Below are 13554 nucleotides of genomic sequence, written 5' to 3' on the forward strand. Positions count from 1 at the left end.
AGAGGCCGGGAGGCTGTGGTGCAGAGGCCGGGAGGCTGTGGGTGCAGGGTGCTGCCACAGGCCTGCTCGGGTGTGCTGTCCACGAGACACTGAGCAGACAGCTGCAAGCCAGAAGTCAGGCAGAGCAAGGCTCTGGTTGTCCTAGGCACGGGGGGACTGTCATACCCTAAGCATTCCGGTTTTTAATGTGACAGATGAACTTGCTCCCAGGGCTGAGGCTTTGGCAGCTGCAGGGATAAAGAGGAGGAATCTGTGGGCAGGTGTGGCTGAGGGCAGGGAAGGAGCAGGTACAAGCTGAGGGTTTAATAGTGGGAGACAGGTAGCGTGGCCAAAGCGTTTCCAGCAAGCTGGTGACAAATCTGTCAATGAAATTGTGAAGACAGAAAAAGAAATGTGTGTGTTTTGCTGTTACACCTCAAAATGCAAACGTGACAGCCACAGTGCATGATACACGCTTAGTGAAGATGGCAGAGGCATGGAATTTGCGGGTGGAAGACGTGAGTGGAAGTAGGTTCCCATGGTGGCAGTCAGGTAGCACCTGTGGGGTTTCAGGGGCCCACTGGGGGTCTTGGAGCATCGTCCATGGTTCAGAGGCCCTGCTGAGGTGGCATCTCTGTGCCTGCTCCACAGATGTATAATTTCACCAGTTTCACTGTGAGCCTCAACGAGCTGGAGACAGGCATGGAGAAGACCCTGCCGCCCACGGACTGCCGCCTGCGCCCCGACATCCGCGGCATGGAGAATGGCAACATGGGTGCGTCCCTGCAGTCAGAGGAGGGAGCTGGGCCGGGGCGCCCTGGCTAGGGTGGGAGAGCACAAAGCACTCGCTGGCAGAAGCCAGGCGCTCCCCTGTAAGGGGAACCTGGTCCCTCTCCCTAAACAAACAGGCAGGCTGCAGGCCTTCCAGCTAGGCTTCTCAGACCATCTGCGGTGATGAGCTTTAAAGATCTCTTGCCTGCCTCAGACCAAACCTTTTGTAAGTAAATTAAAATGACATTACTAGAAAATGAAATGAAAAAGAATACATACAAAGTGCAAGTCCTAGGCCAGGCGCGGTGGCTCACGCCTGTAAACCCAGCACTTTGGGAGGCCAAGGCAGGTGGCTCACCTGAGGTCAGGAGTTTGAAACCAGCCTGGCCAACATGGCGAAACCCCATCTCTACTAAAAATACAAAAAATTAGGCAGGCATGGTGGTGCCCAACTGTAATCCCAGCTTCTCGGGAGGCTGAGGCACAAGAATCACTTGAACCCAGGAGGTGGAGGTGACAGTGAGCTGAGATTGTGCCACTACGCTCCAGCCAGGGCGACAGAGCAAGACCCTGTCTCATAAACAACAACAAAAAACACAGTAAAAACAAAGTGCAAGTTCCTGATTTTTTATTATTAAACAAAAGTTAAGATTACATTTTGAAAACTGCAGGTGTTCCACCGTGAGGATCCGTGTAGCCCTCAGTGCAGAAACTGGCCCATGTGGGGCGTGTCCTGCAGCCTCACACTCTCCCGGTGGGCTCTGCATGCAGCATTCATCTGTAACATGCCTGATGAACAACTGTCTCTCTCACTCACTCATCTCGATGGAATCCGCAGGGAAACTCCTAGCTGAGGAGGCATATCTAAAGTGTCCTGGGTTTTGAGTTAGTGATGTTTCATTTATTTGTTTTATTTAGAGTTGGGATCTCACTCTGTCGCCAAGGCTGGAGTACGGTGGTGCGATCTCGGCTCACTGCAGCCTCAACCTCCCAGGTTCAAGCGATCCTCCTGCCTCAGCCTCCCAAGTAGCTGGGCTACAAGTGCATGCCACCACACCTGGCTAATTTTTGCAGGTTATTTTTTAGACAGAGTCTCGCTCTGTCCCCCAGGCTGGAGTGCAGTGGCGCGATTTTGGCTCACTGCAAGGTCCGCCTTCTGGGTTCGGGCTATTCTCCTGCCTCAGCCTCCCGAGTAGCTGGGACTACAGGCACCCACCACCACGCCTGACTAATTTTTTGTATATTTTAATAGAGATGGCGTTTCACTGTGTTAGCCAGGATGGTCTCGATCTCCTGACCTCACGATCCACCCGCCTCGGCCTCCCAAAGTGCTGGGATTATAGATGTGAGCCACTTCACCTGGCCAGGGTTTTTTTTTTTTTTTTTCTCCTTTGAGATGGAGTTTCACCCTTGTTGCCCGGGCTGGAGTGCAATGGTGTGATCTCGGCTCACTGCAACCTCCGCCTCACAGGTTCAAGAGATTCTCCTGCCTCAGCCTCCCGAGTAGCTGGGTTTACAGGTACCTGCCACTACGCCTGGCTAATTTTTGTATTTTTAGTAGAGACAGGGTTTCACCATGTTGGCCAGCCTGGTTTCAAACTCCTGACCTCAGGTGATCTACCCACCTTAGCCTCCCAAGGTGCTGGGATTACACTGTACTTGGCCTAATTTTTGTATTTTTTATAGAGATGGGGTTTTGCCATATTGCCCAGGCTGGTCTCCAGCTCTTGGGTTCGAGCTATCCGCCTACCTCAGCCCTTGTAAGTGCTGGGATGCAGGCATGAGCCACCACACCCGGCTTGAATTAGTGATGTTTTCGGAGAGAAACCCAGCTCACAAGGAGTGTGACTTGGGAATGGATGTAACTTCTCATACTTTGTATTTAGAATATATGCCCAGTCCTTCACAGAAGCCACATGGCAGTTACCCTGGAAGGTTAAGGCTAAATGGAGCTCATCTTTGGTTGAAAGATGGGCTCTGATTTGCACAGCCCACGGTGGGGCTGGCTTCCCGTCCTGAGCACCTGCTCGCACACTAGGGCATCAGGTGGTGCTTGGGCCCTACCTGTCCTTCAGACTCCTGCACCGGCAGACTTTGAGTCGCGCTGTCGTAGAGCGTGCAGCACACGCAGCCCCCACACTCTGCTCAGCTCCATTTGGGAAGGGCCCCGTTGGCGCACCGGCAGCTGGCCTCGGCAGTTGTGATTGTGTTTGGTTTCCCAATCACAAAACCTGTTGTCTGTGGCATTCCAGCCACAGTGAGACATGCCATCTAGAGATTTAGGTGCATGGCGGGTGGCAGGGTACGGTTCTGAGGTCTTTGTCTGACCTAAACTGTTTCTGTCCTAGATCTGGCCAGCCAGGAGAAGGAGCGGCTGGAGGAGAAACAGAGAGAAGCGCGGAGGGAGCGGGCCAGGGAGGAGGCAGAGTGGCAGACGAGGTGAGTAGGCGGTAGCCACGCAGGCTGGGGCGGCGAGGAGCGAGGAGGCCGCACACGCACCTGGGGATGGTGGGGAGCACTTTCTCTCACCCCCACACCGCTGTGGCTGGACAGTTGCTGTTCCATGGCTCCATTAAGGTAGTGACACCAGTGGTTGTCCCTGACCCATACAGTTCCCACTGCCCAGGTGAGAGCCCATCCCAACTTAGTGCACACTTTGCCGAGACCATCCGGCTGGGGGTGGCCTGTGCAGAGCGCCTGTCACCTCAGACCTGGGTCTACCGCCGGGCCTCATGGTGTGTTGGCCCAAAGCTTTCTTCTCAACTGTGGCAAAGTTAAAGAGAAAATGTTGCCTGAATGTGGCTGCTCCCTTTAGGAAAACAAGCTGGTGAGTGTATGGGTGAGGTCCCCCAGAGCCACAGCCCCTGTGGGTCGGGAGGTGGCACCGTGTGGAAGCCGCGCCTGTCACACCAATACCACATCTTCCCGTCAGCACCACTCAGGCTGATCTTCACACTGTGACCTGGAAAGGTTTTGTGAAAATTAAATCCCATGTGCTGTGCCGTGGCATCTGTGCACACGGAGGCTGGGACGATGGCGTGGGCCCGCGTGGGTCTCACAGAAGCATCAGCTGCCGGGACATGATTCCTGTTTCTGTAACTGTCCTAAGCTGGCTGTAGTTTATTCTATAATAGTCATAAGAGAAAAGAACCATTGAATAAGGATTCAATCAGTAATGTACTGTAATAATATAATTTTAAAATGTATTTATAAGTAAAAGGTTTTAGTTTGTTAGAACAATCTTTGGGTATCTGTGAGGCATCTTAATTCTATTAGGCCACCTACTTGGTAGGATTCATTTTCAAGGGCCAATAACAATGATATCCAGTGATTTACTTGTGGCTGACATTTTGAAACCAATTCTCACTGTTTGGGCTTCCAATTTAATTTAATACTAGGCTTTGAATGGTCTGATATTTGGAATTTGCCCTTAATCCACAGAAAAATCAGCTTTAAAATAGTTAACCTTTCCTCATTGTTTTGTTTTGTTTACTTTTGTTTTTGAGACAGAGTCTCGCTCTGTCACCCAAGTTGGAGTGCAGTGGCGCAGTCTTGGCTCACTGCAAGCTCTGCCTCCTGGGTTCATGCCTTTCTCCTGCCTCAGCCTCCCAAATAGCTGGGATTACAGGCATGAGCCACCACGCCCAGCTAATTTTTTGTATTTTTAGTAGAGACGGTGTTTCACTGTCGTCTCGATCTTCTGACCTCATGATCTGCCCGCCTCGGCCTGCCAAAGTGCTGGGATTACAGGCGTGAGCCGCTGTGCCCAGCCTCTTCATTGTTTTTTTAAAGTGTTAAAAAATATACTGTGAAAATAATGATCTTTTGGCCTTTGAAGAAAATGTCTTCTCCTTTGTGAGTGCCGCCCCCCCCCCCCCCCCCCCCCCCACTAAGGACACCCCTTGGGCCCTGAGTGCCAGTCGGGCGCTGTGGATGGCAGCTGAACCAGCCCCAAGGACTCCCGTTGGGCCCTGAGTGCCAACTGGGTGCTGCGGATGGCGGCTGAGCCAGCCCCAACACCCGGGCCCTGTGCTACCTTCTCTTTGCCTATAATGTCTTCCTCAATTAAAAAATCAAATACTTGGTTTGCTTCAAATGAAAGCAAATATGAACAGTGTAACTGCTTTTGCCTTGAAAAGGGAGAGGCATTATTTAGGCTCCAGTAACTTCTCTGATAAGCGCCCAGCGTGAGGATTTTGTGTTGAGTTAAACCCTCCAGATTTTGTTGGGAAGTGAAACGGACACGGGTGGCTGCATATCTTTAAGTTCCAGCGTTCCCGTGACCACAGGATCCGTAATCCTCCATTGAGGCTGTTACCCTGGGCTGCGTTTTAAAACCCGTGGTGCTGTGATGGTGCTGAGTTGGGGGAACACACTCCTGCACCCAGAGCAGGGCTGCGTTTTCCTTTTGGGCTGAGCGTCTTCTGACCCCTCCCTTGTGTCCGGCAGGTGGTTCTACCCAGGCAGTAACCCCTACACGGGGACCCCCGACTGGTTGTATGCAGGGGATTACTTTGAGCGGAATTTCTCCGACTGCCCAGATATCTACTGAGGGCCTGGAGGGGCCTGGGGCCCGGGACTGGAGGCTGACGAGGCTGGACTTCCTCGAGTGGCCACTCTGAGCCTTGTCACAGCAGAAACCAACTTTTCTAACGACTGTGTTCTCAGCGACAGCACCGTCCCTGATCAAGGATGTAATTCTAATTAACTGTTGATTGCCAAACATTTCACTCTGCTGTGCCGTCTCTTCATAAAGCTTCACTTGGGATCATCGTCTTCATTAAGGTTTCACCAGGGAAATTCTTCACAGCGCCCTTTTATGTGGCAGAAATCAGCTGGGGCTTGTTTAGCTTCCAGCACACTCTCAGTCATAGAATGTGTAGCTAAAGGAAGTAATGGGAAGGGGTTCATGTTCTCCTTATCATGTAGTGGCAAAAGGTTCTGAAAGTCTTTTAAACTCGAACCAGTGGGGGAAAGATGGATCTTGAAAATAATCCTGCAGAGAGCTTGATAAAGGCCAGGGATTGCCTTCTAAATTATGGTAATACAGAAGTGAAGAGTTTCAGAGCATCAGATTGAGTGAACAGTTGTCAGATTCTGTATTTTTTAACAATCTTCAATAATGTAAAGATTACTTTTAAAATATTTAAGTTAAAACTACTTGAATAGTATTTTGCTAAAGAGCGAGATATGCATTAATCACCGGTTTTATACTGTCCAAAATGAAGCATCACCGTCCAACCCAGAGTGGGCAGAAGCGTCGAGAGCATGACAAGAAATCCCAAGACTGCTCCCGCCTCAGAGGCGTCCCGGCTCCGACTTGCGTGCCCTGTCGTCAGTGAGGCCTGGCTGTCACCGCACACCATGTCCATGTCTTCAAGGGGTTCATTTCTTCTTACATGTCGCGTGTACCCATAGCACTCGTGTTTTTGTTTTTCCCAGTATGCATGTTTAAAATAGAAGTGACAAGAATCACATCCGGTTGTGTGCTGTGGGAGGGTCAGAGGCAGAATCTACTTACAGTGGTGTAATTAAAGTTATTTAACCAAAAATACATATGTGTCCATCTCAGCATTCAATTCACCTTTATCAAGTGACCGATTTTCTTTCTTTTCTTTCTTGCTTTTTTTTTTTTTTTTTTTTTTTTGAGACGGAGTTTCACTCTTGTTGCCCAGGCTGGAGTGCAATGGCACGATCTCAGCTCACCGCAACCTCCACCTCCCGGGTTCAAGCAATTCTCCTGCCTCAGCCTCCCGAGTAGCTGGGATTACCGGCATGCGCCACCACACGTGGCTAATTTTGTATTTTTAGTAGCCATGGGGTTTCACCATGTTAGTCAGGCTGGTCTCAAACTCCCGACCTCGAGTAATCTGCCTGCCTCAACCTCCCGAAGTGCTAGGATTACAGGCGTGAGCCACTGCACCTGGCCATGACTGATTTTCTTTATGTAGAATTGTCAACACGAGAGATCACAGTGGAGCACTTTGAATGAAAGACTGTCGGTTGTGTGCATGCACACACACACACTCAACGCACAGCTTCATGGAGTCCAGGTTACTAAGGCCGGCACTTCTGAATGACAGGTGCCACCTGCGTGTCTTGGTTTCCACACCACACCTGTGATGGAAGCACTTCTAGAAGTGAACATGCATTTTGAAAGCTTGATTTTGTAGCTTCGGAAGCTGGAAGCGATGGTGTTCGGTGCCGAGTCCTGTGTCAGCCTTGGGACCTGCGAGCTCTGTACCAGCCACTCAGAAGTGTCTGAACAGAACCACTTGGTGACTTGTAGCTGGGTCTGAGGATTTAGGACTGTGGCATTTTTCAAAGAGGAGACTTGGAAATCCCCAATGGCTGGAAGGTGAAGCCCATGTGCCTCTGGTGGAGGGTTACCTGCTTTTCCACACTGCGGCTGTGAACCAGCTCATTCTCCAAGAAAGATTAAAAGCTGAGAACATCCAAAGGTGAGACTCAGACACATTGAAAGTGACTGCATTTAGGGAAGTTCAACGACTTCTTACTGATCGTTCCAGTTCTTACTGGTTAAGATGATTTGCCAACAGGTTTGTTTCCAAGTCCTCTCCCAGGACCAGGCTCCTGGTATTTCAGGGGCTCGTTGGCTGCATAGACAGCCCCTCTTCTGCTGTCCCTGAGCACAGACACCAAACCAGAGGTGGAGGAAGAACGGTAGGAAGGCTGATTGCAAAGGCAGCTGTGTATCAAAGGTTATTTTAACTTTTTATTGTTTGTTGTTATTGTTTCTGCAAATGCTAACACGTAAACTGTGACCTAACTTTTGTCACCTTTGATATCTATTGAATGTTAAACATCTCTATTTAATAAAGATGGCCAGCACTTAATGTGTGGAAAGTGATGGCCTTCTCGTGGGCCACGTGTTTGGGTGTGAGTATGGCCTCGACCAAGGGTCTTGGTGCTTGATTCACTTTTAGAGATAGGGTCAGTTGCCCAGGCTTGAGTGCAGTGGTGCAATCATAGCTCACTGCAGCCTCGACTTCCTGGGCTCAAGCAGTCCTCCAGCCTCAGCCTCCCAAGTAGCTAGGACCATAGTTGCATGCCACCAAACCCAGCTATTTAAAAAAAAAAAATTTTGTAGAGACAGGATCTCACTGTGTTGCCCAAGCTGGCCTTGAACTCCTGGGCTCAAGCAGTCTTCCTGCCTCAGCCTCCGAAAGTGCTAGGATTACAGGTGTGAGCTACTGTGCTAGGCCCTTGGTTCTTTTAAAATTAATCTTGTCATGTAGGATGTCCTTACAGAATGAAAAACCTAGCAAGTTTATTCCCCAACAGAACCTAATACCTTGATTGGATTCTGTTGCTAATTGAAATTAGAATTCAGTTCCATGGTCATTGGTTCAGGGTGTATGTATTGTGAGCTGCTGGAGACGGAATGGCGAACAGGCGTGCCTCCCGGAGAGCTGTATGTGAAGCACATGTTGCATCGCTGCTCACAGGCTCACCCGGGATGATGGTGTGGATCTGAGTCGCCAGCCACATGCGACGTCTGCCCTGCCCTAGTGTCCCAGTCTGGTGAAGGGTCAGGTGTCACCAGCACCTGTAGCCTTCTCACCGGGCGAGCCTGGGGTTGTGGGAAGTGGGGACAGCTGGCTCTGGTCCTGGGCCCTGATGGGCATCCAGCATTTTGCTGATGCAGGCTGCCCTGAGGCCAGACCCTCCAGAGACTGCTGTCTGGGAGGAGATTGAGCCAGCGTCCCAGAGGCCTCGATCATGGGGAGGCGCCTGTGTGCGCCGTGTGTTTCCCAGCCTCTGTTGGCAAGTGGGAAAGCTGGCACAGAAGAGCGGTGCCTGCAGGTGCTCCCGGTCACCACCACCGCTCCCAGACACCATCTCCAGAGCTCAGGACATGTGTGCTGGTTGGAGGGCCAGGGCTACGACTCTGCCCGACAAGCAGTCTGCTGCAGGGGACGCAGATGTCAGACCCAGCAGGGCCCAGCACTTGAAGCACCACATGCCAGCCTGGTGGCCTCCAGGCTCCCCACTGTCCGCGTGTCTGAGCGTGGAGCTGTCCGTCTGGGCCACTGGCCTTAAACACCAAGGACCTGCCACGGGTTGCCTGACACATCCAAACACAAGGTCAGGAGGTTAGAACAGGACAAGAGAACTTCCTGGAGGCCGCCTCACAAGGTGTCCTGCTCTTTGGGGAAAATTTCTCCCCAGCAGAAATGGGGATTTACAAGTTTTAAAGGTCCTTGTCATTTCTGTGAAGGAAAACAAAGCAAAGACAGTTACGAGTTTCGATGAGCTTCCCAGTGTGCTGGGCGGCAGAGTTCACAGGGCGTGGGCGAGGGGCACGGCCGGACCAGAGGAGAGTTCGATCATCCGAAGGAAGTCACATGGTCCCAGTTTTCTCTGATGGGCACATCTGGACTTGCCTTTGTGTAAAGTGGGCACAAAAGACGGGGCCCCTGCCGTGGCCGAGAACTCGGCTGTGGCTCCTGCTGCTCGCCAGGCAGCGCGGGGCTGGGTCTCCCTCAGGACCCCTCAAAAGATGGTTCCTCACCGTCCTCTACAGGCTGATGTCAAATTTCTGGGAGGCGAAAGCCACGTTTGCCAATTCCGGGTACGAAGTTCACTTTTAGTCGGTCCTTCGCTTGGTGAGCTTTGGGAGCCAGGCTGCTGTGGCCAGATGTTTAGAAGCGCGATGGTGGCTCTGCAGAGGGCGATGGCATGCAGCCGGGCGCTCCTGTTGCCCACGCCTCCCAGGCCCTCACCCCTCACCGTGCCTGCGCCCAGCTGCTCCTCCAGCGCCATTCATCCCAGCAGGCAGCATGGACACGGCAGCTGAGAAAAGATGCCAGCAGAACGCGCTTATTTTATAATATTTAATAACTCAGTGCCAATCTGCATTAACACAATCATCCTCAGATTTTTCAGAGGGCTGTGTACACATCTGTGAAAATAAATGTTAGCCTCTAAGTTTTGAATGAAGATTCTCTGAAGACGGGCAGCAGGTGACCTTTGTTTTACATTGAGCAATTTTTCACCATCTCACCGCTCTGGCCATTTTGAAAAGGGCTACAGATTTGCTATGGATGAGTCCTCATGCCCAGTTATCAGATGTTTGGACTGTGTGTTCCTGAGGATTGGCCAAGCAAATGCTCATTTCCAAAAACTGCCCTGTGGAGAGGAGACTGGGGGACACTCGTGAGACCTGTTGGGTGGCACATGCAATGGGTGGAGCGCCCGGGTTCTCCAAGCAGCAGGAGGCTCTGTTGGACTCCCCTCCACTAGCAGGGGGAGGCTACTGCTAGAAGCAGCGAAGTGCCCGGTGCCACAGGTTTCAGCTGCCTGCCTTCTGCCGTAAGTTGCCCCAGCACCTCCGTGCTTTTCAGGAGTGTGAGCTGAGCAGAGACGATCATCCCAGTGGTCACTGTGGCTGGGGCAGAGGGACACACGGTCCATGAGACGTCCATGCTCTCGGAATGCTCCAGGTGTGTGGCTGTGGGGCTCCACCATCACTGCCTGAACCTGGAGCCAGGGGCTCATCCCACACTGCTTGGTCTGCCCCACAGAGCATCAGCGCCATGTCAGATGAGGAGAGCAGCTCTCACCAGACAACCAAGCCTGCCGCCCCACTGACGCTGACTTCTTAACCTGCAGAACTGTGAGAAAGTAAGTTTCTGTTCTTTGTAGACTGCCTGGTCAGTGGTGGTGGTATGGCAGCACAGGTTGACCGATGGTGGACCTCGATGCAAATGGTGGACTCTGGGTGCTGACCTGGTGTTGGCACTGCTCACCGAACACCCAGGGGAACCAGAACTGTTCGCCCTCCGCTCAGTTGTGACTTGTCTATTTTTAAAATGTTTAAAAAAAAAAAAAAACGCAAGGCGTGGTGGCTCACACTTATAATTCCAGCACTTTGGGAGGTCGAGGTGGGTGGATCGCTCAAGCTCAGGAGTTCGAGACCAGCTTGGGCAACATGGTGAAACCCCATCTCTAATAAAAATAAAAAAATTAGCTGGGCCTGGTGACACGCACCTGTAATCCCAGCTACTCAGGAGGCTGAGGTAGGAGAACTGCTTGAACCCGGGAGGCGGGGGCTGCAGTGAGCTGAGATCAAGCCACTGCACTCCAGCCTAGGGGATAGAGCAAGACTCCATCTCAAAAAAAAAAAAAAAAAAAAAAAAAAAAGTTTAAAAAAAACCCTACCCCTGCCTAACGCTTTTCCCAAGTAGCCGTGCCATTGGTGTTCCCAACTTTGCCTGGCACCTTCTGTCGTTTGCTTTTAGCCCCAGCAGGTGTATTTCATTGGCATTTCTCTCATGAATAATGGTGTTGAGCAGCTTGCCACGGTGCCTTTGCCGCCTGTGACCTCTTTGGTGAAACATGCGGAGGTGTCTTCTGCCTTCTGCGGCCCGGGCTTTCACCTGAGGAGCCTGCAGCACGTGGAGAGCGTCAGGGTGTGCTTTCTTCACAGTTTGGGGCTTTCTTGAGACAGGGTCTCGCTCTGTCACCCAGGCTGGAGTGCAGTGGTGCCATCACGGCTCACTGCAGCCTTGACCTTCACCTCAGCCTCCCAAGTAGCTGAGACTACAGGCGTGCACCGCCACGCCTGGCTCTTTTTTCATTTGTCTTTTTGTAAAGACGGGGTCTCACTGTCTTGGTTAAGCTGGTCTTGAACTCCTGGGCTTCGAGGGACCCTGTCACCTGGGCCTCCCAGAGTGCAGGGATTACAGGTGTGAGCCATCGTGCAAGTCCAGGGCTTGTTTTGTTTTTTTTGCTAAACAGGATGAATAGAAATCTCCTTTAGGGGATCTCTTAATCCAAATCCTTGAGTTGAATGCGCCTGTCCCGGTGAGGCTGCTCCTCTAGACGCTGCAGGCATTTTGCAGACATCCTACCAACTGTCATCAGCGACCAATTAGATAGCGACAGCTGCGCCTGTCACACGGCCCTTCCAACCTCGTGTGTGCTTCAAGTCCGAGATTCCTGACACAAAGCAGCGTGCGCCCCCCCACCCACTCCGTGGCCACAGCTGGAGTCCTGGGCTGCTGGGTGCTCCAGGTGCCACACCCCACACACGCATAGAGCCCGTGCGCTGGCGGCGGGCACCCACGGTGGCCTCTGCAATGCCTGTCTGGCTGCGGCTTGTTTCCTCACTGCAGCGTGCTCATAGGAATGTGGGAATTTCACTTGAAGTGTAGGTAGAGTTCTGGGGTTTTTTGTTTGTTTGTTTGTTCTGAGCCGTCCCAGGCCACAGGGCCACCAGGAACTGGAGGAAATGGTAAATCCAGGGCCCTCTTGGCCACTTCGTTGGCCTCTGCACACTTGGCCCCTGTGGACCCTGGGGCTGCTGCTTCACTGTGAGGTAAACAAGTGACACTTGCCTGCCACCCTCTTGCCGGGAAAGCCGGGTTGGGTTTTCTCATTTCCACCTTTTCCCTGTTTTACACGAGGGCACGAGGACGGAGCTGCAGTGTCAGTGACGCACCTACCACCAGCGGGCCCCAGTGCTTTGTGTTAGCCCCTCTCAAGCCCTTTAGCCTCTGGAACCCTTAAATTCTTCAAAATTATACAGGACCCCAAAGAGCTTTTGTTTATGTGAGCTTTATTGACATTTACCATACTAGGAATTAAGAGGACATTTAAAATTATTTAACTACATAAATAACAAACTCACTACCTGTTAACACACATTTTAAAATGAAAAATAGCTACATTTTCCAAAACAACGTGAATGGGAGCATTATGACAGTCAAAAGCTGGCAACTAAACATAACTGGCACAAGCTCTGCCACCGAGACAATGGAGGGCTGAGCAGTAGGCTCCCTGCAGAATGAAAGGACTGCCAGCATCAACACCAATGCATCTCCCAACAAGGGTGAATGAAAACATACACCTACAGACCTCAGAGAGCTGTGCATCCACTCGGAGGGGGAGCCACCAAGCACACGGTGACCCCGGGGAGCGCCCCAAGTGAGCAGAGTATCTGAAGGAAAGAAGGAAGTGAGCGGTGGGCAAAGGAGAACCCGAGGACCCTGGCACGGTCTCAGCTGCAGACATCTAGTCCTGCTTAACTGGGGTGCCGAGGCCACTGCACCTCGGGGTTCTCACGAAGCTCCTGACCTATTTTTATTAGTTATTATTATTATTTTTGTTGTTGAGGAGTCTCCCTTTGTTGCCCAGGCTGGAGTGCAGTGGCACAATCTCGGCTCACTGCAACCTCCACCTCCCGGGTTCAGGCGATTCTCGTGCTTCAGCCTCCTGAGTAGCTGGAATTACAGGCATGTGCAGCACACTTTGCTAATTTTTGCATTCTTAGTAGAGTCGGGGTTTCACCATGTTGCCCAGGCTGGTCTTGAACTCTTGGCCTCAAGTGATCCGCCCACCTCGGCCTCCCAAAGTGCTGGAATTACAAGCGTGAGCCACCGTGCCCGACCCCTCTAAGAGCCTCCGCCTGGCGTCGCTGTAGGCAAATCCCAAAGAACGGGTCCCTCTTCAGCAGCCGGCTGGGGCGCCACAAGCACTGTCTGTTGTCTTCGCTTTAGTTTGTGTCAAAAGTGACTCAAAGTTACACAACACTGGAGGGCGACTGCAGCCTTTTTACCCTGTGGCCTTTCCCATCCAGGCGCCCAGAGGATGAGCTCCCGCCCTCCGGGACCCCTGCCCTCCCGGACCCCTCCCTTCCAGGACCCCTCCCCTCTGGGACTCCGGCCTTCCCTGACTCCTCCCCTCCCGGACTCACCCCTCCCAGATCCCTCCCCTCCGGGACCCTCTTCCCTCCCGGGCCCCCTCGGGAACCCCTCCCCTCCCGGACTCACCCCTCCC

At 52.2% G+C, this 13554-nt stretch overlaps 1 protein-coding gene across 4 annotated transcripts in view; it reads left to right on the forward strand.

The window, feature by feature from the left end:
• The window catches only part of OSBPL2 (oxysterol binding protein like 2), a 57805-nt gene extending 50170 nt beyond the window's left edge, over nucleotides 1-7635 (forward strand). For 2 of the 4 annotated variants that reach the window (XM_023183170.2, XM_023183171.2), the window contains exons 12-15: nucleotides 631-754; nucleotides 2222-2269; nucleotides 3099-3189; nucleotides 5200-7635. In XM_023183170.2, the coding sequence (XP_023038938.1) occupies nucleotides 631-754; nucleotides 2222-2269; nucleotides 3099-3189; nucleotides 5200-5302 (366 nt within the window). In that variant the 3' untranslated portion in view covers nucleotides 5303-7635. The remainder of the gene's footprint in view (nucleotides 1-630; nucleotides 755-2221; nucleotides 2270-3098; nucleotides 3190-5199) is intronic. The other 2 variants (XM_023183172.2, XM_023183173.2) reach the window with 1 other exon arrangement.
• Nucleotides 7636-13554: the final 5919 nt, after the last annotated feature.

Source organism: Piliocolobus tephrosceles, chromosome 20, assembly GCF_002776525.5.
Source record: "Piliocolobus tephrosceles isolate RC106 chromosome 20, ASM277652v3, whole genome shotgun sequence".
Taxonomy (NCBI): domain Eukaryota; kingdom Metazoa; phylum Chordata; class Mammalia; order Primates; family Cercopithecidae; genus Piliocolobus; species Piliocolobus tephrosceles.